Consider the following 27139-nt stretch of genomic DNA (forward strand, 5'->3'; position numbering starts at 1 on the left):
ATAGTGCAGATCCGAGGGGCTGACCATTTCCCTATTTGCTGCAAAAAAAAAGTTCAAGGCAAACTAAGGTACCTATTTTCTTTGATAAGTAGATTTTGGGGTTTTGGCTCCTACCCTTGTTCGATTGTTTTGTTTTTCTCATATTCTGCCTGCATGGACTTTGTAAAAAAAAGGGCTGACATGACTGGTTGGGTTGAGTGACAATATATGCCAAACTGACTGTCCAATGCAGAATAAAAAATCACATGTATTTATTGCTCAACATGTATGCATTGCTTTGAAGGAGCATTCACAATAGCCATTAAAACAAATTTCCATAAAGATAAATAAATATTAAAATAATCTATCCTTTGGATCAAAGACATGGAATATCGGAAAAAAAATGTTTTGAACTTGAGACAAACACTCCATCATTTTATATCGGGCACTTGCAGCCCTGTATACACTTCTAGACCTGATTGAATACTTGAAAATTTGAAGGAAAACACTTATAACATCCTAACATAATCACTATTCCATGCTTTTGTTACTTTTACCAAAACATCCAGTACACGTAAAGTGTCCCTCCTTTGCCCCTTTTGGTCTTCACCCTACACTTTGGGAACACAAATTGAATTTATAATACTTAATCCCTGCTTCCCTTACAAAACACAAAAAACTAATTCCGGAATAAGTGAACAAATACTGATACAATAAGAAAACTGTCGATACTGTAGTTATGAAATAAACAACAAGGCCGGGAAAAAGCACAAAGAAACCCCCACGCTAGGAATACAGTCTACTGCACACAAAAAAATTAACCAAGAACAAAATAAGAAATAATTTAGGATAGTCCTCACTTTAATCAACGCATTCATACAAAGAATACCACAAAAACTTGTCTCAGTCCGATATACACACAAAACCAAAACACAACCTACTGAATGCACCACAACACTTCCATCAGACCAGACTCCCCTCCCCCACAAGCAAAGCCCAGGAAGCAGAGCTTATTCCTGTATAAAAGGAAAACAACACCAAAAAAACCCCAACAAGAAGACAACAAAAATTACAAACGCAGTCTGGAAAAGAAGGAACCAGCGACTCACCCCAGGGAAATGAAGGTCGCCCCAAATTGTGGCCCCCTTTGACCGTGTGAATCAGAGCAACAGGAAACCCAAACCGGGCAGAACTGATCATTTGGGCTGAAACTGGGGCAAAGCACCCCCGCGGGCAACAAAACAATTGCAGTGTTGTCGAGAGGCAGACAAACAACTCCCTGAGCTCCGAAGAAAAGACCCAGATATACAAGAAACCGCTGAAAATACAGACTGGTCCCGAGTTCACTCCAATAAATTAATAGCATATTTCCGGGCCGAAACAACAAATTGCTTGTCCTCGGGAAAAACAAGAAAAAGAAAGCCCCTGGAAAAAATACGGAGACTCCAATGAAAATTTTTCAAGAAACCTAGACCTATGTACAGACAGAACCATGTCTATGAAAAACAACAAAAGACTCTCTGGGACAACAGAAACATACCAGTCCTATTGGAAAAACCAAATCATCTGTCCATTCGAAAGAAAGACTCTAACGGAAAACATAAAAATCAAGCTATCGACCACAACAACATCCAAGATTGCTCTGGGCAAGATATAAAGATGGTGAAACTTTCGACTCCTGAAAACTAAAAACCACCTGCTCAGCTGCCCAAAATCAGTAAATAAAAACCGCCGCACAACCATAACAAGCCCGGGTTCCTTGCACAGAAATAGAAAGCCTGTTTCAAAAAAAATGTAAAGTTCATTTCGTGGAAAAACCAAAACCAAGTCTTTGCTACGACAAGCTGACAAAAACAGACTTTCTCTACTGAAAGCTAACTCAAAATACAAGTGGCAGGAAAATTAAAACGTGGAAGCTAAATTTTCCCTCCAAACACCACTCCCCTGGCCAGGAAACTGACAAAGTGAAAAACAGACTCCTGTCAAACACAGCAATTCAAGGAGATCATTCCCCGAAACACTTTCTCATCTTGCATCACGCTCCTGAGCCTGGTCTCCACCGCCATGGCTTTCCGGGAGCCTCCCGCTGATGGCTTGCTGCCGACGACCGGTCCTCACCGTCCCCAGTCCACAGAATGCAGGGAGGCATCGCCCCAAACGTGGGGGGGAAAACACGGGGCTTCCCCCTGTGGTTAAGGCATCACAACACCAACCCATGACAGTCCTGAGCAATCTTCTTCGCTGGCTCCACCGATTTGTTTAAAACCTTACCCACCAGACTGTAACGGATGCATGAAAAATGACATAGCCCAATACCTGGTGTGAAGCTGCGAAACATTGAACGTGGAACCCCATCTAAAGGGAATCGAGAGACCGAGCAACCAGAAAACTGGATTTCATCGAAAAAACTGCAGACCTCTTGGGGTGGCAATCGATGATGATTTTGCAAAAGTGATGTTAACTGAACTGTCATGGCCAATCAAAGGGGGCGTTAGGGACCTGCATGCCATGGGAACGCATCATCCAACCAACACAAACCAGTGAGCAAAGGCGACGCAGGGCTACGTATCGCTGACGTCGATAAATACGCTAGTTTCCGATGAGAACACAATATAAACCAACCAATAGCAAAACAAGGAAAAAGGGTTTACCACTGCACAACCGTGGCCAGGCATATGCCAACTCCCCAACCACCGTAAAGAGTGGCAGCCAAAAATATACAGATGAAGGACGGCCAACTTCTAACCCCTTGCAACCCTGGGGAAGCCGCACATCCAGAATCTGGCCCTCTCCCTAGATGGAACACACCACGATTAAAACCGCCGCCAACTGGTAAGGAGTCTCAATCAGTGACAAAAGCATCCTGGGCTCCCGACGCAAAAGGACTGGCCTAACACCCTCCCTGCCTGAAAGCCTATATTGTATTATTATTGAGAAAAGTTATCAACTGCTAGCTAATCATGTACAGTCTTCACAAAAATGGATGTTCTCGAGGAGCTGAAATGGAGGGTCGGCATCCTTCTCCGCCCACACAACACAACATCAACACCTGACCTTCCAGATCGGACAAAGTCCCCCTAACAGCGCGGAGCTGCGCATCACTTGTTTCCCATAGGGGCTGCACAAGGGGGTAGGGTTGGTCAGTCATCTGCCACCACCCAAAGCAGTGCTCTCTCACTGTCTGTTAGATGATCTCTCTGGGACTCTCCAGTGAACCAAAAGACGAACTTTTGCTGCTGACAAAGTTCAAACAAAGCATTACATGACGTTTCTTAAAAGAATGGGTTTTGACGCCCACCTGTTCATTTTGGGTTGTGTTATCTCATTTGGTGGGGATCGGTGGGGTGAGTGAAAAGTCGGATGCACAACTGATCCAAAGGCATGAATAAAATGAACTTAGTTCTGTAGCATCATTGCCTTCACTGATTAGCCAACACATCATCCCCCAAACCTTTAAACTATAACCACTTGGATGAGAGGCTGGGTTGCAATGGTGTTCGAGCCAACCCTCCAGCCTCTCGCACCCCGACAACACAACTGCCCTGATTAAAGACTAAAAGGAACACTACCACTGCCATACCTACTGAGTCCACCTTGAGCGTTTTTGAACATGGAGCCGTACATGATGAGCCAGGGTTGCCGCACCCCAAGAACAATTGAACACATCCTACCACCGGCTGCCCAACCCATGGAACACTACGGCTCAAACCTGGCGAGGGGACCACGGGAACAACAGGGCAGCTTAGGGAGACCGGCCACAAAATACAGAGAAAAGACCTATTGGGCTACACATGTATCGAACGGGTGACCTCTGACGCATCCAAAAATCTTGTCTAAAGAAGTCCAAAGATTGAAGAGAACCAGCACAGCTTCCTCCGCCATCTTGTCACTGACTTCAGCCTCGCTTTCACTTCATGAACATGAAGGTGGAGGCTGCTGCTGGTTCGTCGCTTGCACTGTCGTCTGCTAGGTCGATCGCCTTCAATTTGAAGGCTGCATCATAGGCATAACGTCGCGTTTTCGGCATGATGAGGGTGTACGCTTGAGCAGAGTAGAACTGAATGCTGATCTGAAGGCTTTAATGTGTGCGGATTTGATTTATAAAACGTGAACAGTTAGCACACTATCCTGAAGCTCATCCAAAAATTCATGGACAGAAATCATAATTTTGGTGAGTTGAAGGGCAGCTAAAAATAGACGAGAACGTGACACTCCCGGGATCGTTAAAGTCCGCAAATAAGCCGATCATTGTATAAGCGGCAGAGGTTGAAGCTGGGGTAAAAAGTCGCGGCTTATAGACCGAACTTTACGGAATTTGCACAACATGTTGTCTACCTGGCTGGAGCTGACTGAGAGCTGCCGTTAGGTGCTCAGCATTTTTCCCCTGTGTTGTTCAGTCTGGCTTCAGTCATATACGTGTAGACATTCACATGCGCATGAACGCATACACAAACACATACATATCTGTATTTGTATTTCTTTTCATCACAATATTTTTCTCTGTGTGAACTTTGGGCTGCTATCTCCAGGAAGAGAGCGCGTCGCTATACTACACTACAGTGCCACCCATTTTAAAAAAAATTTTTCCTGTGTGTTTTATTTGTTTTTCCTATCGAAGTGGATTTTCAGACAGAATTTTGCCAGGAACAACCCTTTGGTTGCTGTGGGTTGTTTTAAGTGCACTAAGTGCATGCTGCACACGGGACCTCGTTTATCGTCTCATCCGAATGACTAGCGTCCAGACCACCACTCAAGGTCTAGTGGAGGGGGAGAAAACATCGGCAGCTGAGCTGTGATTCGAACCAGCGCGCTCAGATTCTCTCGCTTCCTAGGCGGACTCGTTACCTCTAGGCCATCACTCCACATATATCAGAGTCATCACGTGCCCACATCACCGTCAGCACTTCATGGGGTTCCTCTCACCCATGTGTGTCATCGCACAAAGGAAAAGGACTCAGCACTGAGGTATTCTCTTTTTACTTATGTTTATTTATTTATTTGAGTACAAAAGATTATATATATACAGAAAAATGATCTACTGAATTGGTTTTCTTTTTAATGCTGGCATGAAGTTCACTTATTGATAAAGTTTGGCAATGACTTTTTTCTTCTTCTTTGAAATGCACGCTAGAAAAAGATACATCCTGCAAGTCATAAAACAACAACTGAATTTACCAAACATGATTCCACTAATCCAGCAACAATTTTTCAGAAATGACCAGTACAAAGTCTTGCTAATCCCCAAAGTAGATGAAATATTTTTCACAATATGGCAAAACTGGCCTGCACCCCCCCCCAAAAAAAAACATCACCACACAGACACACAAAAACCTGCACACACACACACACAAACTGACATTTCCGCTTTCCTGCTCGGACTTGACACGGATGCACTCCACCAGGTTCAGCAGCAGCTTGCAGGACATGGTCTGGATGGTGGAGGGCAGCGTTTCGTCGTGCACGTTCTTGGAGAAGAGGCTGACGGCCAGTGCCAGGTCGTTCATGGGCAGGGACTGACGCACGTGGTGCACCAGGTCTGCCAGGGTGCTGTAGGCTAGGGGCCTGATTTGAAAGAAGTCAAGCTACACCCAGGTGTCAATTTTCAGGGACATGGGGACACACAGGAAAAAAAAAATCAGGGACACACAGGAAAAAGAACAGGGACACACAGGAAAAATAGGGACACACAGGAAAAAAATCAGGGACACACAGGAAAAAATCAGGGACAAACGGACACAGAGAAAAAAAATCAGGGAAACAGAGGAAAAAAAATGAGAGACACAGGAAAAACACAGAGGAAAAAATCAGGGACACACAGGGAAAAAAAAAAAAGACACAGGAAAAACACAGAGGAAAAAATCAGGGACACACAGGAAAAAAAGAGAGACACAGGAAAAACACAGAGGAAAAAATCAGGGACACACAGGAAAAAAAAATCAGGGACACCACAGGAAAACAATCAGGGACACCACAGGAAAACAATCAGGGACACACAGGAAAAAAAAAAAAAAGAGAGACAAAGGAAAAACACAGAGGAAAAATCAGGGACACACAGGAAAAAAAAAATCAGGACACAGGACACACAGGAAAAAAAATCAGGGACAATTCATTTAACAATGCATTTCTTTTGAGCTTTTCACACCTGATGTGGTGCCTACACGTTACACACACACACACACACACACACACATATCTAATAGATATAGATATATCTAGATATAGATCAACTTCCTTTCGTAGACGGACAACACATCACAGCCTTAGCACTCAAAACAAGTTCCTTACGTAGACACACAACACATCACAACACAAGCACTGAAAACAACTTCCCTATGATGACAGACAACACATCACGGCTTCAGCACTCAAAACAACTTCCTTTTATAGACAGATACCGCATGACAAAACAAGAGATCAAAACAAAGTCTTTAAGTAGACACAAAACACATTACAAAACAAGCACACACAACAACTACCTTTTGTAAAAAGACACCACATCACAGAACAACCACTCAAAACAACTGGCAAGTGCAGACAAACACATCATAGCTTCACAACTTCCTATGAAGAGACCAGATCACACAACGAAGCACCGAAAAACAATTTTCTCTTGTAGACACACAACACAGTTTTAGCACTCACAACATCTTCCTTAATCAAGAAGACAGACCGCACATCACAGCATTAGCACTCAAAATAACTTCCTTACGTAGACAGATACCAGAATATCGAAAAAGCACTGAAAAAGCAGAAAAACAAATTCTTCATCTAGACAGACAACATCACAACATTAGTGCTCAGAAGTGTTTGGTGCTACCCTGAAATCATAACCTGGTCTGTGCCACGTACACACTGAATACTTTTACAGTCAAACAGAACTTCCCTTGGACAGTGGGTATGCGGCAAAACCGGAGAGCGAGTTCTCTTTATGGCAGTCACAAAGTTTTGTCATTCCGGAGAAAGCCCTGCTGGACACGGCTACAATGCAAGTCATACCTCAGTGAGTCCTGCGTGGTCCACCCTGACCCAATCAGCGTTTCCTCGTTGAACAGGTCTTCGATCACCGGCACAAACTCTGAGAAAAAAACAACAACAGTTTAATAGCAATATCTCTGCTTCAGACACTATTATTCATATTTTCGTTTTCTCCACATAGGCAGGTAGTAGTTTGCACAGGACAGGAATCAGACCCCTGCCGGAGTCTGCGCTAGTGGGTCACGGTAAAGTATGTGTAGTTAAAAGGAAATTTTCTTCCTTAAAATTACGTTTAAGTAATATACTTACCGTGACCCACTAGTGCAGACTCCGGCAGGCGTCTGATTCCTGTCCTGTGCAAACTACTATCTGCCTATGTGTAGAAAATGAAAGCAGATATGGCCGATGACCTCCCGTAGTAGGTTACCTCCTCACTGCATCCCTGACTAGCGCCCTCTTTTTACGGTCCAGGTAGTAACTCACTCAACATAATGTATAAAACTGCTCGTCAAGATCGGTCCTCCAGGAAAAAGTTCAAGGCACCAATGAAACAGATGAAATAACACAAAACAAACTAAACCAACCAACCAACCAACAAAACAAAAAAAGTATCTCAAACAGACCAAACCACTTTCAACAACACAGACTTTACGAACACAGACCTAACTCACATCCGGATAAACTGGATTCAGAGGGACACGGAAAACAAAATGTAAAACCCCCTCCCCAAAAAATAACCCAATCCATTCCTGTAATACTAATATGCACCATTCTTTTTTTTCTTTTTCAATTTCATCACAAATGACTATAAATAATCCTGGACAGACCACATTGCCAAGACGCAGCACCATTAGTGTGTTAGACAGTGCTGTTTTCTCTTTCACTATTCTTTTGCTTTTTGATGTAAACAGAGCGTTCCCCTCTCTCTCTTTTTTCTTTTGCTTTTAATATTTTTGTTCACCGGCCTGTTTTTTAACAAGTTTTAGAATTAAACAAAGAGCAACAGTTTTGATGAGAAAGTTATTCAACAAAAAGCAGTAGCTGTTATTACTCTATCCAACATTATAACCAGATGAAATGTTTTATTGTAAGGGAAAAACATTCCGAATGCTTTTTTTTTTTCCACATAATTCTCTGTTTCCCTTTTTGCGGATGGAAAAACTTTTCCATGCACACACACACACACAATCATATGAACACAGACCTGCATACTTACATAAACATATAATAATGATAATAATAGATAGTACTGAAATGGCACAAATTCCCCATATAATGGGCTTTAAAAGCCTCAAATGAAACAATACATATACAATAGTGCACGATAACATACCCTTGCTCATGAAAAAACAACACAGATAAAGGTATATGTGTATCTATGTACCAAAACAATGCCACAAATTGCAGATATGAACAATAACACACACACTCACACACAAAATGCCGCACCCCCCCTCCCCCCCCCGCCACAAACACACACGCTTGTGCACACATAAACACCCACCCACATACTACAAAATAATTTTCTTCCTAAAATTTCGTTTAAGTTTCGTGACCTGTTGTGATTCATCATCGGACATGAAACGAGAGCGCCAAAGAATCGATAAACAGACAGAAAATATGAAAAAACTTAGCCACATGCAGAGCACAGGAGCAGAGTCAAGATGGCTGCTGGAAAAAGAAGGCGCTAGTCAGGGATACAAAGGGGAGGTAACCTACTTCATGAGGTTATCCACCATAGCTACTTTCGTTTTCTCCGCATAGGCGGGTAGTAGTTTGCACAGGACAGGAATCAGACCCCTGCTTGAGTCTGCACTAGTGGGTCGTGGTTAAGTATATCATATGTAATTAAAAGATGATTTCAGTAGAGCGTAAAGTGGGGTGGGTAGGAAGAGGAAGAATGCAGACAATTAGCTATGCTTCATCACCCCCAAAGGCCTGTTTGAACAGGTGTCTTCAAGTTTGCTTTGAAAGAGGGCAGCGTCGGTAAGTGAAAGAGATCTGGAGGAATAGAATTCCAAACAGAAGCTGCTTAATACTGAAAGGCCTTTTGACCAAATGTCTTTGAAGAGGTTCTGGAGACTCGAAGGAGCTTTTCAGCAGAAGACCTAAGAGAACAGGAAGGGAAGTATAAAGGACCTAAGATAAGTAAGATGGGAGAGATCCTTCAAAGTGGCGATAAACCAATATGGCAACTTTGTACTAATTCTGTCCTGGATGGGTAACCGATGAAGCTGATGTAAGAGTATGCATATATACACATGTTTATGCCGATACATTAACAGGAACATAATTGAACACATGCATGCCTGTGCACATACATATTTTCACAGACATGTACACACACACACACACACACATACTGTTGCGTAAATCCGTGGACAGGATGTGGCGAGCGGCTATGAGCAGTTCTTTACGCAGGTGAGCGACCTCCGGAGGACAAAGACGCAGCAATCCCAGCAGCCCTTGCACCATTTGCGGTGAATGTGTGTTCACTGGGTTCTGGTCAATAGAAGGCTGTTTATAATAAAGCCACTTTCTTTCCTTGGAACAGAAATTTGAACAAGACATTTGTGTGAACAATTTTTGTCCGCCTGATAATGTTTTCTTTTTCTAATACTTTACTTCAGAAAAAAAACAACCAACTCAAAAACAAAACAAAACTGTAACAAGACAGCTTGAAATCTTTTTGAGGTTCTTCTGCCTTGAATTCTTCTTTTTTCCCCCTTCTTCTGTCTAATGTTGTTTTAATTCAACAGGGAATGTCTGAACAGGTGTTACTAATATGCATCAAAACACCAGGTGGATGCTTTTGGTATCTGCAGTGTACAGAAGTGACATGTTTATCCACTTTTTTTTTCTTTTCTAAACAGTTTCTTACTTGCTCTTTATCTCAGCTGAAGAAGGCAACAAAAGTAATAAATAATCACAAATAAAATCAAGAGAAAAGACAGGAAAAAAATAGAGGAAAAGCAAAACCTAAAAATAAAAATTGTCACAGAGGGCCAGTGAAAGAAACATTCACAATCACATGTCACAAAATTGTATGAATCTTTAAAAAAAAAAAAAAAAAAAAAAATCATAGGATCAATAACAGAAAACAACAACTAACATTCGCAAACCTGAACTCACCCTGTTGGTGGGAGTGCAAACAAAAGGTACAATTTACATTGTAACCTAACATTGTTTACGTACTACAAAGCAATACCTTATTCTTCAACTTCAACCTGTATGCCTACTTAAAATATGGTGCACCTAATTGCATGGTTAAAATCTGTCCTGAATCAGAATCATGCTGAAGTAGACTTCCAAATCTGGATGTCTGAGGCAGTGAAAAGAAAGGAAACTGTCCCATAAATCAGTAAAAAAAAACAGCTCACAAACAACTCACATTCACACAAACACACTGGGCGGAGCAAGAAGGCAGAGATCAACTGAGCAGATGACGCAACTTGTGAAGTGAGTTCCGATGATGACGCGAAAGTCCCAACATTGACTGAAAGGTGCAGATGTGGCCACAGCAATGACAGTGACTGACCCATTAATACTTGACTTCCTGTTTATCATGACAGTGACTGACCCATCAATACTTGACTTCCTGTTTATCATGACAGTGACTGACCATCAATACTTGATTTCCTGTTTATCATGACAGTGACTGACCCATCAATACTTGACTTCCTGTATCATGACAGTGACCGACCCATCAATACTTGACTTCCTGTTTATCATATTACAGTGACTGACCCATCAATACTTGACTTCCTGTTTATCATGACAGTGACTGACCCATCAATACTTGACCTGTTTATCATGACAGTGACTGACCCATCAATACTTGACTTCCTGTTTATCATATTACAGTGACTGACCCATCAATACTTGACTTCCTGTTTATCATGACAGTGACTGACCCATCAATACTTGACCTGTTTATCATGACAGTGACTGACCCATCAATACTTGACCTGTTTATCATGACAGTGACTGACCCATCAATACTTGACTTCCTGTTTATCATGACAGTGACCGACCCATCAATACTTGACTTCCTGTTTATCATGACAGTGACTGACCCATCAATACTTGACCTGTTTATCATGACAGTGACTGACCCATCAATACTTGACTTCCTGTTTATCATGACAGTGACTGACCCATCAATACTTGCCTTCCTGTTTATCATGACAGTGACTGACCCATCAATACTTGCCTTCCTGTTTATCATGACAGTGACTGACTCATCAATACTTGACTTCCTGTTTATCATATGACAGTGACTGACCCATCAATACTTGATTTCTTATTTATCATTTTGATGTGTGCATTCGACGGGCACAATAGGTGAGTGGTTGAAGCATTGGACTTTCAATCTGAGGGTCCCAGGATCGAATCTCGTTAACGGCGCCTGGTAGGTAAAGGGTGGAGATTTTTCCAATCTCCCAGGTCAACATATGTGCAGACCTGTTAGTGCCTGAACCCCCTTCTTGTGTACACGCAAGCAGAAGATTAAATATGCATGTTAAAGATCCTGTAATCCATGTCAGTGTTCAGTGGGTTATGGAAACAACATATCCAGCATGCAGCCCCCTGAAAACGAAGTATGGCTGGCTACATGGCAGGGTAAAAACGGTCATACACGTAAAAGCCCACTAGTGTACATACGACTGAACGAGGGAGTTGCAGCCCACGAACGCAGATGATGATGCGTGCCTTCCGATGTACCACTCTGGCAGAATCAGTTAGGTGTTGGATTTCTGATCCAGTGTTTGCCAGTGATCAGGGTAGTGATCAGGGTTTGAGGCATTTCTGGCATGGTGTTGTGTCCTTCACACTTTTATCTGATATTAGGTTTCTCAATCCAGGTGTAAATGGGTACCTGACTTCAGATGGGGAAGGTTAAAACAGTGAAAGGAGAGGACTGGGCCCCCCAACTTCCTATGCCAAGCCTCTACAGATATTAATTCACTTCCCAGATGGCCATAAAAGCCCCATCCAAAGCCCCTTGTGGTCAGTAAATGATGGTATACTTTTGCAAGGACACACTACCTGTATTTGTGTGCTGTGACCATGTTTGTGTTCCTATCTACATGTGAGTACAGTGCAATCTTTTTTCCCAGTCCTCACATAGAATCCGGTTGTTGTTGTTTTTTCCACTGAATTCACAAACCTGATAGATCTTGATGATATATGCCAAGAACGACAGGGTCTTGATCTGGGCAGCAATGAAATCAACAAACACTTCTCTGTTGAAATTGGGATTCTCTCTGTAACAGATACACATAACAATTGAAAAACTTCTCCCTTGATTGTAACTGACAAAGCAGACAATGCACTTCTTATCGTTTTCTGTTTATAGAAGACTGAAATTGAATAACACATAAACAAGCTCTGGTGGTACGTATTTGGAAATGCGGTCCTCATCTTGTTCATATTAAGTCATCAGTCACCCAGTAAGAATTAAACCAAAGACACTTTAAAACCCCAAAGGCCAAAAATCTAAAGCTATTGTACTGGGAACCAGGATGACAGAACATTATTTTCAGAGCCCACTTGTCCCCTTGAATGAATCGTTGTCTGCTGATAGATGATTTTGGTCTGAGAGATCTTTTTTGTTTCTTTTTAATCAATCATTTCACTTTTAAATATAAATTCAGGTGGCACAATTTGCTGCTGTGCTTTAATAACAATTAAAAACAGACACTAATGTTGTTGCTGTTTAAAAAAAAAAAAAAGAAATCCAAGATTACAAAATTTCAAAAACTTACCAACATATTTCTGAAAATGGCCAACAAATTGTCAGTCCTGCAAAATTCCGCTTGTGAACTGCAACTAGTAAACTGATAGTTGTGATTACTACTGTCAGTTTTGGCTGTTGCTGCTGACAATGGATGAAGGTAGGACTTCACCTTGTAGAATTCTTGTGAATGCAGTGTTTCATTTTGAAATTATGGCAAAGCAAGCATTTTAAGCGACACAACCAGTAGTGCTGACTACTGCAGTACAAATGGCTTGGCCAAGGGGCAGCAGCTCAGCCAATTTTGTTTGTCAGAAATGTGTTAAAACCTGTATAACCCCACTGCTCTAAAAATAGATGGATAGCTCACTGGCCAGGATAGCTGTAGCCAACTGGATGCCATACTGTTACTTGTATCCAGCCGTCAGTCTGTTGAGAAGTCATCTGCTAACTGGTGGTAGTTTCTGAACTGTAACAATGTATCTTTGATGAATTCGACATGCCCCAACAACATGCCAAATGTCGTATCTTGCCACCAGACTGCCAATAGTTTATTTACCAAAGTTATTACAGGGAAACAGTGCAGTGACACATAGAGGAAACTTGCTGTGGAGGCACACACAGGAATGCCAGCTTAACTAACGCTGCAAGCAAGTGAAAGCTTTCTGTGAAGCCAGCTGAGCACTCGGCTACATATATGAAGTAACCGCTTCGTGCTATACTGACACAAGTATCAAAATGGCTGATAGAACACTTCTGCTGGCTTCAGTTAGCAAAGGGGCTCAAAGAAGGCATGCGCTATCCACCTATCTTCAGAGCAGTGGAATAACCCCCACCCCCTCTCCTACAAACACACACACAGATGAGGATGGACTCACAGGACATGTGCAGGTGGCTGCAGGGTGATGGTGTTCATGATAAGGGGGATGAACTCAATCATGTCGGGCTGGACCTGTGCCTTGTACAGCTGGTACATCAGCACCACAATGATGGGCAGCTCTGCCAGCACCTTCAGCGACTGTACTCCCCGCGGGATGATGTTGTACTGAAACATATCACAGCACACTCACTGTACTGAAATGTAACACAGCACACACACTGTACTGAAACATAACACAGCACACTCACTGTACTAAAACATAACACAGCACACTCACTGTACTGAAACGTAACACAGCACACTCACTGTACTGAAACGTAATACAGCACACACACTGTACTGAAACATAACACTGACACACACACTGTACTGAAACATAACACAGCACATACACACTGTACTGAAACATAGTGCAACACATACTGTACTGAAACAAAAAACAGCACACACACTGTACTGAAACATAACGCAGCACACACACTGTACTGAAACGTAACACAGCACACACACTGTACTGAAACGTAACACAGCACACTCACTGTACTAAAACATAACACAGCACACTCACTGTACTGAAACATAACACTGACAAACACACTGTACTGAAACGTAACACAGCACACACACTGTACTGAAACGTAACACAACACACACACTGTACTGAAAGGTAACACAGCACACACACTGTACTGAAACGTAACACAACACACACACTGTACTGAAACGTAACACAACACACAAACTGTACTGAAACATAACACAGCACACACACATGGACAGCTGGGTTTTTTTTTCTTCCTTTTTTTTGTTGGTTGATTTGGGGTAGGGTTCTCTCTCTCTTTTTTTCTTGCCCCAGAATTTTGGGACATTTCATTTTCAACATTTTGATACTGATGAATGGAGATGGGGTGGTGACAATGCTGCTACAGGGGCAAGGAGGAGGATAGTTGTGGGGGATTGGGAAGGGGGGGGGGGGAAGGGGGGAGCCTACATGGAAACCCCCCCCCAAAAAAAACAAACAACCCCCAACAAAATCCATGCAAAAAGTACTGGGACCCTTCTTCGTTCATGGGCTGCAACTCCCACGTTCACTCGTATGAACATGAGTGGGCTTTTATGTGTATGACCGTTTCTACCCCACCATGTAGGCATCCATACTCCATTTTCGTGGATGTGCACACAAGGTATGTTCTTGTTTCCATAACCCACCGAATGCTGACATCGTTTACAGGATCTTTAACATGCCTGTTTGATCTTCTGCTTGTGTACACACACCACACGAAGGGGGTTCAGGCACAAACAGGTCTGCACATATGTGTGTTGACCTGGGAGATCGGAAAAAAATCTCCATCCTTTACCCACCATGCACAGTTACTGAGATTCGAACACAGGTCCATCAGATTGAAAGTCCAACACTTTAACCACTTGGCTATTGCGCCCATTGTCTGGGACCCCGAACTCAACATATTGAGGTTTATGTGTAGATAATGAATCTACTCTCTATTTGTTTTTTGTTCGTTTTTAAGCAGATGCAGTATAGCATATATATAAGGTTCAGTCTGCAAGCTTTCACACCTCTTTGAAACTGAAAAGTGAATCTGTTCCTCTCACTCAGCTCTCTCAAGTCTGGCCTTAAAACCCACCTCTTCCAAGATAGCCTCCCTTCCCTGCCGCTTCCTTGTCTTCAGTTTCTCCAGTTTTAGAGTTATGCATGCGTGTGAATGACTGGTGCGAAAGCGCTTTGATTTGTCTATGCACAAGATTCAGTGCTATATAAATACCATTATTATTATTATTCTACTTCCGGGAGGTTATCGGCCGTAGTTGCTTTCATTTTCTTTGCATAGGCGGATAGTAGTTTGCACAGGACAGGAATGTCAGACCCCTGCCGGAGTCTGCACTAGTTGGGTCATGGTTAAGTATGTGTAATTAAATCAGCGCTATATAATTACCATTATTATTATTACTATTAACATACATACACACACACACTCTCTCTCTCTCTCTGTGTCTCCATTTCCGTTTTTCATGCAGGTATTATATAGTGTATGCAAATCAGTGCGCAAACTTTTGACACCACCATGAAACTGAAGCTGAAGCTAGAACAGTACTCACAGTGACATTCTGCTGGTCGCTGTTCTTCTTCTCCGTCACGACTGGCGTCATGGTGTAGATGTCGTTCAGCCACAGCTCCACATTGATCTCTGACATGTCCTTCACCTTGCGCTGACCCCGCACCTCAAAAATGCTGCTGAGGTGTGTGGGCAGCATGCCATAGATCCGCTTCACAAACCCTAGGAAGTCCTGAATCTGGAAAAATAGCCAATACTGTATGTTGTCTTTTAGCATCACTTTCTTCTAAATATTCATTATCATTCGTAAGTGGTAGGGTCAGATTATTTCTACGCTCGGCCTCTCTCACTTATTTTCTCTCTCTGAGACCATTTCGAACTGCTATTATACTGTTTACAAACAAAAGATGTCATTTCAAAAAAAGAAATCTTTAAAATTCATGTAAAATTACCAAAGGATGGAGAACATGTGGTTTTGTACAAGTGATGTTCGCTGTCATCTATTGCTACTAACGGTCAGGTCAGGTCAGGTCATTAGATCTGCTACTGGTAACCTGTAATCCAGTACAACCTGTTCAGGGTCGGGTTGCCGGCGACTAAACCGGCACTCCCACTGCTCCCTTCCGGGACTGGTGAGGCGGGTGGCTAGACACCCTTATGGAGATCCATAAAAGGGTGTTGGCTCAGGAGAGCCACCGACGGCCATCTAGCTCCACTGTGCTGTGTGCATGCCACACGCAGTTGGCTCCCCGGGGTGTGTCTACCCATGCATGCGAAGTCTGGATCCGGCAGAATCTGTGGAAGAAACCTATCGGTTCAACGGAGAGGAAGGCGGTTACAGCAATGCACTGTGGAGTGCAGAGAGCAAGATGAGACACCGAAAGGATATCTTGGTCATCCACTGCATCCGTGCTCATCCTCCAGTCGTCTCGACTTAGTCTTGCCACTGGAAATTGGTGGACCCGGACGAGAGAGTGAGGTCGACGTTGCGCAACTCCTCTTCACTTTAAACAAACTCATCGCGCAAGTCATCAGTCATCCAAAATGACCTTTCATCCTTCATCACTTCATCACCCCCAAGTCCTGTGGCGACAGGCGAGCGACGAAACGACAGGTTTGGGTACACTGGCAGTCGCAGCCGCAGACCTGCACGCAGGCGGCTCAGGCCATAGGGTCGTTCTTCGTCGACAGGAGCAGCGATGGAGCTCGGCAGCCGTCTGAGCAGCCCTCTTTAGGAATGCACTGCTCACCTCCCTGGCATGAGGAATGGGCTAGAAAAGGTGCCCTAAAAATTGCCTGCTCCATATCACCCTGGCCAGCATACCGCGGCTGGCGGGGACCATACATCAGCGGTCGAAACAAAAAGAAAGAAAAGAAAAAAACAAGGATCGTTCCTCTCACCACTGGTGCTTGGACCATAAGGACTCTCCTGAACAGAGATAACGTGGACAGACCCCAAAGGAGAACGGCACTAGTTGCATCCGAACTTGCCAGATACAACATTGACATCGCAGCCTTGAGTGAGACTCGGCTTGCAGGCGAAGGCGAGCTCTGTGAACGGGGATCTGGTTACACCTTCTTCTGGAGTGGACGAGGAAGCGAAGAGCGACGTGAGGCTGGCGTTGGTTTTGCAGTAAAAACAGCACTTGTCAGCAAGCTAGCTGGAATCCCAAAGGGAGTCAACGATAGGCTTATGACCATGAAACTCCCACTGGCATTCTTGGGGACTTCAATGCTAGAGCTGGCTCTGACTACATCTCCTGGGATGGAGTGATTGGAAAGCACGGTGTGGGCCACTGCAACCCAAATGGATTGCTTTTGCTTCAGACTTGTGCAGAGCACGAACTGCTGATAACCAACACATTTTTCTGCCTCCCTACCCGTAACAGGATGTCATGGATGCACCCTCGCTCAAAGCATTGGCATCTCATCGATTACGTCATCATCACGAAAAGGGATAGGCAAGATATACGTGTAACAAAGACCATGTGCGGCGCCGAGTGTTGGACAGACCATCGCCTTGTAGTCTCGAAGCTGAATATTCGAATCCAGCCCAAGAGACGCCCCCAAGGCCAGAAGGCTCCAAAACGGCTCAACATCGCTAAGCTGAATAACATCACCATCAAACAGTCCTTTGTGGAGCTGCTGGAAGATCGTCTGGAATCTGCCTCTCTGGACAACCAGAATGTGGAGTCTGACTGGAGGACCCTGCGTGAGCTGATCTATAGTACAGCTTCAGAGACCCTGGGACCCATGACCAGAAAGCACAAAGACTGGTTTGATGAAAACTGTGATGAAATCAAGCAGCTTCTGGATGAGAAATGCCGTGTGCATCAAGCCTACCTGAGCAACCCAATGTCTACATCAAAAAAGGATGCGTACGATGCCATCCGCAGGACTGTTCAGCAAAAGTTACGCCAGATGCAGGATAAGTGGCTGAGTGACAAAGCTGATGAGATCCAGGGATATGCTGACAGGCACGATATGAAGAGGTTCTATGATGCCTTAAAAGAACTCTACGGCCCCACATCCTCAGGATCATCCCCCCTCCTCAGTGCAGATGGGAATACCTTGATCACCGAGAAGGAGAAAATTCTGAACGCTGGGCTGAGCACTTCAGCAGTGTCTTAAATCGCCCTTCCTCCATAAATGATGAAGCCATAGACCGTCTCCCACAAGTCCCCATCAACGAAGCACTGGACGATTCGGCCAACACTTCTTGAGACCCAGAAAGCAATCCGTCTGCTATCCAGTGGCAAAGCACCTGGCTCTGACTCCATACCAGCAGAGGTCTACAAGGATGGAGGCACTGTGCTGACTGAGAAGCTCCATCAGCTGTACTCACTCATGTGGAAAGAGACGATCCCCAAGGATTTCAAAGATGCATCTATCATTCACTTGTACAAGCGAAAGGGGAACCGGCAAGCCTGTGATAACCATCGGGGCATTTCCTTGCTCTCCATCACAGGCAAGATACTTGCCAGGATTCTACTAAACCGCCTCACAGCACACCTTGACCAAGGTCATTTGCCTGAGAGCCAATGTGGATTCCGGAAAGAGCGCGGAACCACCGACATGGTGTTTGCTGCAAGGCAGCTGCAAGAGAAATGTCAGGAGCAAAATGCTGATCTGTTCTCCACCTATGTCGACCTCACTAAGGCCTTCGACACCGTGAGTAGAGAGGGACTGTGGAAGATCATGGCCAAGTACGGATGCCCTCGGAAATTTATTTCCTTGGTCAGCCAATTCCATGAAGGCATGCAAGCTCGAGTCCTGGACAATGGCGAAACATCTGCTCCTTTTGCTGTCACAAATGGTGTCAAGCAAGGCTGCGTCCTGGCTCCAACGCTGTTCAGCCTCATGTTCTCTGCAATGCTTACTCTATGCCTTCAGAGATGGCGATGTTGGAATTGGCCTAAAGTACCGAACAGATGGCAAGTTGTTTAACCTCAGAAGGCTTCAAGCAAAAACGAAGGTCATGACAGACATCATCAGAGACTTTTGTTTGCTGATGATTGTGCCCTCAACGCTGGATCTGAAGCTGACATGCAACTCAGCGTCGACAAATTTGCCACTGCCAGCAGGAACTTCGGCCTTACCATCAGCATGAGGAAAACTGAAGTTCTCCATCAGCCAGCCCCAGGGAAACCCTACGTTGAGCCCAACATCACAGTCAACGGTCAGAGACTCAGTGCAGTGGAGCGGTTCACATACCTTGGCAGCACACTGTCACGAAATGCGACCATCGACGATGAAGTGAACGTCAGGATTGCAAGAGCAAGCGCAACTTTTGGCAGACTCAGTGCAAATGTCTGGAACAGAAGAGGCATTAGTCTTGAGACCAAGCTAAAGGTCTACAGAGCAGTAGTTCTCCCCACACTACTGTACGCCTGCGAAACTTGGATAGTGTACCAACGACATGCCAAGAAGCTGAACCACTTCCACACAACATGCCTCAGGAAGCTACTGAACATCAAGTGGCAAGACAGGACCCCAGACACAGAGGTGCTCGCAAAAGCCACCCTTCCCAGCATCTTCACCATCCTGATGCAGTCCCAGCTTCGCTGGGCTGGACACGTGGCGTGCATGCCAGACCATCGGCTGCCCAAAAGGCTCTTCTATGGTGAGCTGCAACAAGGGAAGAGATCACACGGAGGTCAGAAGAAGCACTTCAGAGATACTCTGAAAGTCTCTCTTAAAGCGTTTGATATCAACCCTGACTCCTGGGAGGAATCTGCAGTGGACCGTGACAAATGGCGCGCTGCTGTGCACAAAGGTGCCAAGTTGTGCAAGGCCAACAGGACTGCAGCAGCTGTTCAGAAGAGGCAGGCCAGAAAGTCACGGGCAAACAAGCTCCCTGACAATGATATGCCTGTCTTTGTCTGCCCCAACTGTCAGCGAACATTTCGTGCACAGATTGGATTATTCAGCCATCTGCACATTCACAGATAGATTCATGAGCATCCTCCCCCCCACCCCACCACCACCCTCCCCCCATCCCCCAGCTGGATGACAACGATGGTCATCATCGATCTCGATGGACACACCACCACCACCAGTTACAAAACCCTGTGCTTGAATCACTGACACAGTCCTGTTACTTAAGTTCAACTGTCTGTGAATGGAGGACTCATTTATAAATAAATATATGTTCAGTTTCCTTGCTGACTAATTTTCAACAAATTGCCACATGGCTGACACTTGGCATGCTTTCCTTCAGGCTGTCCATAAACCAGAACCATTTACCTTGTGGCTCATCAAGACAAATGATGGTGACAGCCTTGTGAGAAAGTCCCAAGCCCTCCCCACCCACCCCTGAATTTCTGGTGTATTTTAATCCTCACTGACCAATAGCAATTTCATTTTCAATAAACAGAACTGATGATCTATGTGCAGGTTCTAAACGACATACTCCACTTACATTCCTTTAGGTAAGATGCACTTATACAGTAAAAAAACAAAATGATAACCAAAAATCAAAACTGCACTGATTCAGTCTTTTAAAAACCTGATGATTTCATAAAGCACATCTTCAACTTGACATGAAATGAACAACAAACCAAATATCTAATATCTGAGCCACATCATTCAAGACTACTCAGAAACTGACACCACAGCAAATTTACCTCCTCATTCATCTGAGGTCGGAAAGATTTGTGAAGCTCCAGGATAATCCGTATACACACCAAGACATTTTCCTCATTTTCTTTCTGAAAAAAACAAATACAAAAAAAAACAAAAACGAGGAAAAGAATAAAAAGCATTTGAAAACATTTCAATAAACTTCTAGCACAATAAACTTCTAGTATCATGGCAATCCTTCTTAATGAATGATCTAAGTTTGTTTTATTTTGTGCTTCAGGGATGTGAACATGGATTTTAAAAAAAAGGGAAAAAAAAAGAAGGAAGAATCAGACTTTATTTTAGAAAGCATTCCTTTTTTTTTTTTTTTTTTTTTAAATTCTAACTCAGTAACTGCATTGAGCAAGTCCTTCAGGTATTGCTACATGGCATATGCTGATACTAGCACACACGCCTCATGCTTACCCCCAAATTTGCTTTTCAGGAACAACACACATTAGAATCAGGGACAGGATATTATTTTCAGGAACATCTCAGCAAACATACAGATGGTGCTGACCAGCATTTGCACTGGTCTTCCCGAAGTCACTTCGCTGGTGACAGAAACTGAGCGGACTTTCAAAAAATGGCTTTGGTTCTGTTCGAACAGTTCCAGCTTTTTACAAAGTGGCTTCGTTAATATTCGGCAGCATTTCTGTAAAGGTACATTTGTACCGACTTGATACTTCAGGAAAAATTATTACTGTTGGATATTTTCATTTTCCGAAACATGCAGCAAATATCCCTATTTTCAGAACACCCTGTCCATTTTATCAATTTTCCAGGATAAGAAATGGTTGGCATGCCTGTACTAGTGATAGTCCATGGCATATGCTGTTAGTAGAAAAGCTGAAGAATGAACAATAGAAGTGAAACCAATTTAGGATTGAGTATGGGTCAACTGACTACAGAAAGAAGCCAGCATTTAATATTATCTACACTCACCCCCAGCAAGCTAGGAATTAGCACAGCTCCAGCATTACATACAAGGTAATGTCCTGGCCCCAACCGCAAAGACACACAAGAGAAACAGGCCCCAAATGAGAGATCTACAGACAGCTGGGTTGGGGGTGGAGAGGAGGGGACAGAAATTTATAGCGTTGTACAAGTATCGTTTATCTTCCCATCTCTTAGAAGGACATTTCAGCAGCTGATATTCAATGCACAAATCAGTATAAAGATGGTACGCATATATACACACATCCTCGCATGTGCAAACACAAAACCTCATGTGGACACACACACACGAGTACAATGTCTCATTTGCTCACACAGGCATGTACACACATAATGCACACACATAATGTTCACATTACTACATGCAAGACTTACCCTGAGCAGCTTGAACATAAGAGACAGGATTGGTTGGACAAATCTCTTCAGGTGGTCATTACTGGGAATCCGATGCAAGATTTCCAACAGCACTTTGCGCAGATGCTGAAGAAAATATAAACAAATTCTCACCACGAAACTTAAGTTGTACAAGAGGTTATGTTGCATGGTAAAAATTTTAATTTAACAGCTAAATATTGAGCTATGTACATGTATTCTGGGCATGATGACAGAAAGTCATACACAAAACAAATATAATTGCACAAAGCAAACATTCACACATGTATGTATTCTCACAAACAATAGTTGAGACACTCATATGATGCATTCACTCTCTCTCTCTCTCTCTCTCACATACATACACACAAACACAAATTTGGCCTCTTACCATTGCAAGAAACCAACCAACCTGCATATTCTGTTCAGCAATGAACTGGGGTTCTCCTTCCTCCAGAATTTTCAGGAACACCTTCATGGCATCAGCCAGAAATGTGGAGTACTGGGGTGAATTCACCACCGTCTGCAGATGCCAAAGTTTACAGCATAATAATAGTGAAATTCTGATCGACTAAGCCAAGTTGTGTAATCCTATAACAATAACAATTTATTTGTGCAACACAAACATCCAGACTTAACACACATACATACATTGAAATATACACACTCCACCTCACTCCTGATTTTATATCAACATTTCATTTTCAATGACAAAGTTTTAATTGATCAGCTATGACTAAATGATAGAAAAACACTGAAATTTAAAATTTAAAAGACTTCATGAAAAAAATAAGCTTTCGAGAAAATAATTATGAATCTGTAACTTTAAATGTATATATATATAGAGAGAGATCTGCTCGTCGGTTAAAGGTGTTAACAGTAAAAAAAACACACACATATATTCATTTTATCACTATATCAGTTGAGTCATACCTCAAAGTTCTCACTCAATTCATTGGCTGCTTTGAGCTTCTTCTCCACAACTGCAACACAGAATACAATCATTTAACAAAAACCAAAAAGAGACTGGAAAGAGACAGACAAAGGAAACAAAGTCAGAGACAGAATAAGAAAGAACTTCTGTGGGCAGTGCAATAATACTACTACTAATAGTAATACTAATAATAGTAATAACATCAACAACACTAATAATAATTTAGTTTCTATTATAAAGAGCTAAAATTTGCCTGTAAAAATTATTTTTAGAAAACAACAAAAGCAAAGCAGAATACATTAAATTTTAACCATGAACATGAAGTTGATAAACACCAGACAAAGATGAACACACTTCTGTCAATGGACCATTATCATGATGACAATTGACATTTGCTTTGACAGTGGTGATGGCGGTCAGATCTTATCAGCTTTCTGGTCATGTCTTCAGGGCAAGAGCAGCAGGAGCTCAACCGGTGCACAGGGCAGGGGGACTTGGTGAGGCCCAGTCAGACCACTGCTCCTGTCCCAAGCAGGGAGCAACCCACGCCATGCCTCAGACCATCGCTAATTAGTATCAACACAGATCATCACACCACCAATCAGTTCACCACTTTGTCAGTTTCTCATTAACCTGCAATAGAATGTACTGAGTGAAGCCTGCTCTTCAGTATGTGTTAATTAAGATGGAGACACTTCATGATTTGGAAAAGAATCATGACAATTGATATTTGTATTATCAGACCTGCCTAGGCCCCCAAATACCTCTCAGTAGTAGAACCCCAGTTTTCAGTAGTTTTACGGTAGTTTTCAGTAGTGTGGACATGACGGCATTTCCACTTTAATACACTCTTCATGTCATCTTCCTTGTACTAACCAAGACATGATTTAGGGCTAATTGTTAAACACAAGTGAAGCTTTCAGTAATCATATACACAGATACCAGTCCCCAAAGACAAAAAAGGAGCATGTGACAAAATAACCAACACAAAATGGTTGACTTACAGTAACGATCATTTATTTTATTCATGACACAGCTTTCCCTTCCTCTCTCTCTTAGTTTTTATCTGTTTGCAGAGAAAAGATAAATAAATTTTGAAATTTACCAAAACAGGCGAGGGAATCTAGGGGACTGCATTAGGAGAGCAAAGCTAGTAATGTGTTTATCCATAAACACAGAGACAGAGAGAGAGAGAGAGAGAGAGAGAGAGAGAGAGAGAGAGAGAGAGAGAGAGAGAGGGGATCTCTGAACGCACGCACACACACACGTGTGTGTGTGTGTGTGTGTGTGTGTGTGTGTGTGTGAGTGAGTGAGTGAGTGAGTGTGTGTGTGTTTGAGACAGAGAGATTGTGTGTGTATGCCTGTGTATTTTTCAATTCAGCTGTGTGTGTGTGTGTGTTTAAGAGAGAGCGTATGCGTGCGTGTATGTGTGTATGCGTGTGCGCTCACACGCATGTGTGTGTGTGTGTGTGTGTGTGTGTGTGTGCATGTTTGAGAGAGAGAGTGTGTGTGTATGTGTGTGTTTTCCATTCAACTGTGTGTGTGTGTGTGTGTGTGTGTGAGTGAGTGTGTGTGTGTGTTTGTGTGCGCGCGTGTGTGCTTGTGTGTGTGTGTGTTGAGAGAGAGAGTGTGTGTGTGTATGCGTGCGTGTGTTTCCAATTCAGCTATGTGAGTGTGTATGTGTGTGTGTGTGTTTAAGAGAGAGAGAGTGTATGTGTGTATGTGCGCATGTGTATGTGTGTATGAGGACACGCTCGCATGTGCGCGCGTGTTTGAGAGAGAGAGAGAGTGTGTATGTGTATGTGTCTGTTTTCAATTCAACTCTGTGTGTGTGCGCGCGCGCGCACGGCACACATGTGATTATGACACATAATATGTGTGTAAGTGCATGTGTAAATGCATGTGTATTCTTTTCAATACAACTCTGTGTGAGTGAGTGTGTGTGCATATGTATGTGTGTGTGTGTGCGCGCACATGCGCACTTGTGTGTGTACATGTGTGAGAGAAAGAGAGTGTGCATGTGTGTGTGTTTATGTGTTTTCAATTCAACTCCAGGAAGACAACCAGGAATGAAATGTACCGGGCCAACCATTTAGAGGCAGAGGTTGCAAGTGCATTTGAAGCCAACCATATTTCATGCATTTAATGGGAAAAATGAATATCTAGATCCAGATCTAAATATCACTGTAGCCATGTCAGTGCATTGCCTTATCATGGCTGATTAAGTCTGGCTTAACACTGTTTGCAACAAAGTTTTTGTTCTGTGGCACTATGGTGCTTAAAGTAATTGTTGCTATATGTGACTTGACAGGGATGGAGATCCAGCACACAGTTGTGTGGTAAATGTAGGCCTGTATGTGTGTGTGTGTGTGCGTGCGTCTGTGTAGTGTATGTGAGCATGGTATATTGTGTTTGCACATCTGCCAGTGTGCGTTTGTCTGTGTGTCGATCTGTGTGTGTGTGTGTGTGTGTGTGTGCTTGTGTGTGTGTGTTTGCATAGGTGCGCGCGCGTGTGTGTGCAAGCGCGTGTGTATTTGCATATTCGCGCGCGTCTGTGTGTTGTATGTGAGCATGGTAAAATGTGTTTGCACATCTGCCAGTATGCGTTTGTGTGTCGATCTTTGTATGTGGTGTGTGTGTGTGTGTGAGCGTATGCGTGCGCGTGGACGTAGGCGCGTTTGTGTATGTGCGCGCACGTCTGTGTCGTGTATGCAAGCATGGTAAAATGTGTTTGCACATCCGTCAGTGTGTGTTTGTCTGTGTGTCGATCTGTGTATGTGTGTGTGCGCGCACGCGTGTGTAGGTGTGTTTATGTGTGTGTGTGTGAGTGTGTGTGTGTGTGTGTGCACGCGCGTAAATGTGTATGTGCGTGCGCGTCTGTGTTGTGTATGTAAACATGGTAAAATGTGTTTGCACATCTGCCGATGTGTGTTTGTCTGTGTGTCGATCTTTGTATGCATGGTGTGTGTTTGTGTTTGTGCTTGCGTGTGTGTGTGTGTGTGTGTGCGCGTGCGCGCGCACATCACTGCATGTGATGAAAAACAACAGCGATCCTGAAATGTACCGACGTCCAATTGACAGGCCACACGTGTGTGTGGTAAAGCGATCTCCAATGAAGTGCACCACACCAACGGCTGACGTAATCTCAGCAATACAGGATGGTGGTGGGGGAGGGGTAAGGGGGGAAGCGTTAATGTCAAATCAGTGCTATGAAAGATCATCTTCAGTGACGAATTCTTCAGAGATAAATGTGTGCGGCGCTTCTTAGCATTTGCTGTGCGTGTGTTTCAGGTTTCACGGTCGGTAAAAATCACAGTATCAGCTAAACAAACTGCTGATCACAGTTAAATAACGACTGAGGTAAAAAGATAATTTCTGCACAACAGTAATGAATAATCCGTACAAAAAGTAAAACTACCGGATAGTCAGATTGCGATCAAAAACAATAATCAAATTTGTTCATCCTGTAGCCAAAAAAATTGACTGGATAGCAACATGATCAGTCTCACACACACACGCATCTTTCTTCACTAGCCCTCCAAGTGTTGAATTTTACTAATGTTCTTACTCCCAGGCGTGCTGTCCCCAATGAGATTCAGGTATGACTTGAATGTTGTAAGCTGTGCAGCAGTGTCCTGCGGGTTCAGTGGTGATCCCAACATGATTCCGATGCGGCCGAGCGTCTGTTTTCGTGGATTTGAACTGCAGCATCCACCTTATCTGGCTTTGAGAGCTGTATGCACCTATCAGGTCCAAAATAAAACGTGAAGTACTTCAGACGACAAAACTGCCATTGGCATGCATATCAACCAATCACTAAAAAATACATGCCACAACCCGAGAAGCAACAAGAGCAAAGTGACTAGGCGACCGTCACGTTGATCAAAGCTCAGCCGCCATTTCATTCAAACTTCCGGAACTCAGCCGGAAGTTGAAAAGAATATATATTTTATACATTTTCTTTCAATGAGATAATTTTTAAGAGTTTGATGTATGAACTTTACTACTGCTGCGTTATTTTTTGTAACACCAATAATAATAATAATACGTTTGATTGGTTTGGATGAATTGGGATCCTGATGGGAACACCAATTTTGGAAAGTTTCGGTGCC

The 27139-nt window shown here is 43.4% G+C and overlaps 1 protein-coding gene across 1 annotated transcript; it reads right to left on the reverse strand.

Annotated features, from left to right (window-relative positions):
• Nucleotides 1-2004: 2004 nt before the first annotated feature.
• Nucleotides 2005-26909, reverse strand: LOC143277087 (transcription-associated protein 1-like). The gene is made up of 13 exons (XM_076581828.1): nt 26596-26909; nt 23027-23076; nt 22506-22616; nt 22097-22201; nt 20770-20853; nt 15687-15881; nt 13570-13736; nt 12125-12221; nt 9318-9498; nt 6976-7054; nt 5337-5541; nt 3034-3097; nt 2005-2165 (listed from the first exon to the last, which is right to left on the reverse strand). The coding sequence occupies exons 1-13, from the start codon at nt 26687-26689 to the stop codon at nt 2005-2007; spliced, it is 1593 nt and encodes a 530-aa protein (XP_076437943.1). The 5' UTR covers nt 26690-26909.
• Between the last annotated feature and the right edge of the window lie 230 nt (nt 26910-27139).

The sequence above is a fragment of the Babylonia areolata genome, chromosome 2 (assembly GCF_041734735.1).
Source record: "Babylonia areolata isolate BAREFJ2019XMU chromosome 2, ASM4173473v1, whole genome shotgun sequence".
Lineage (NCBI taxonomy): Eukaryota > Metazoa > Mollusca > Gastropoda > Neogastropoda > Buccinidae > Babylonia > Babylonia areolata.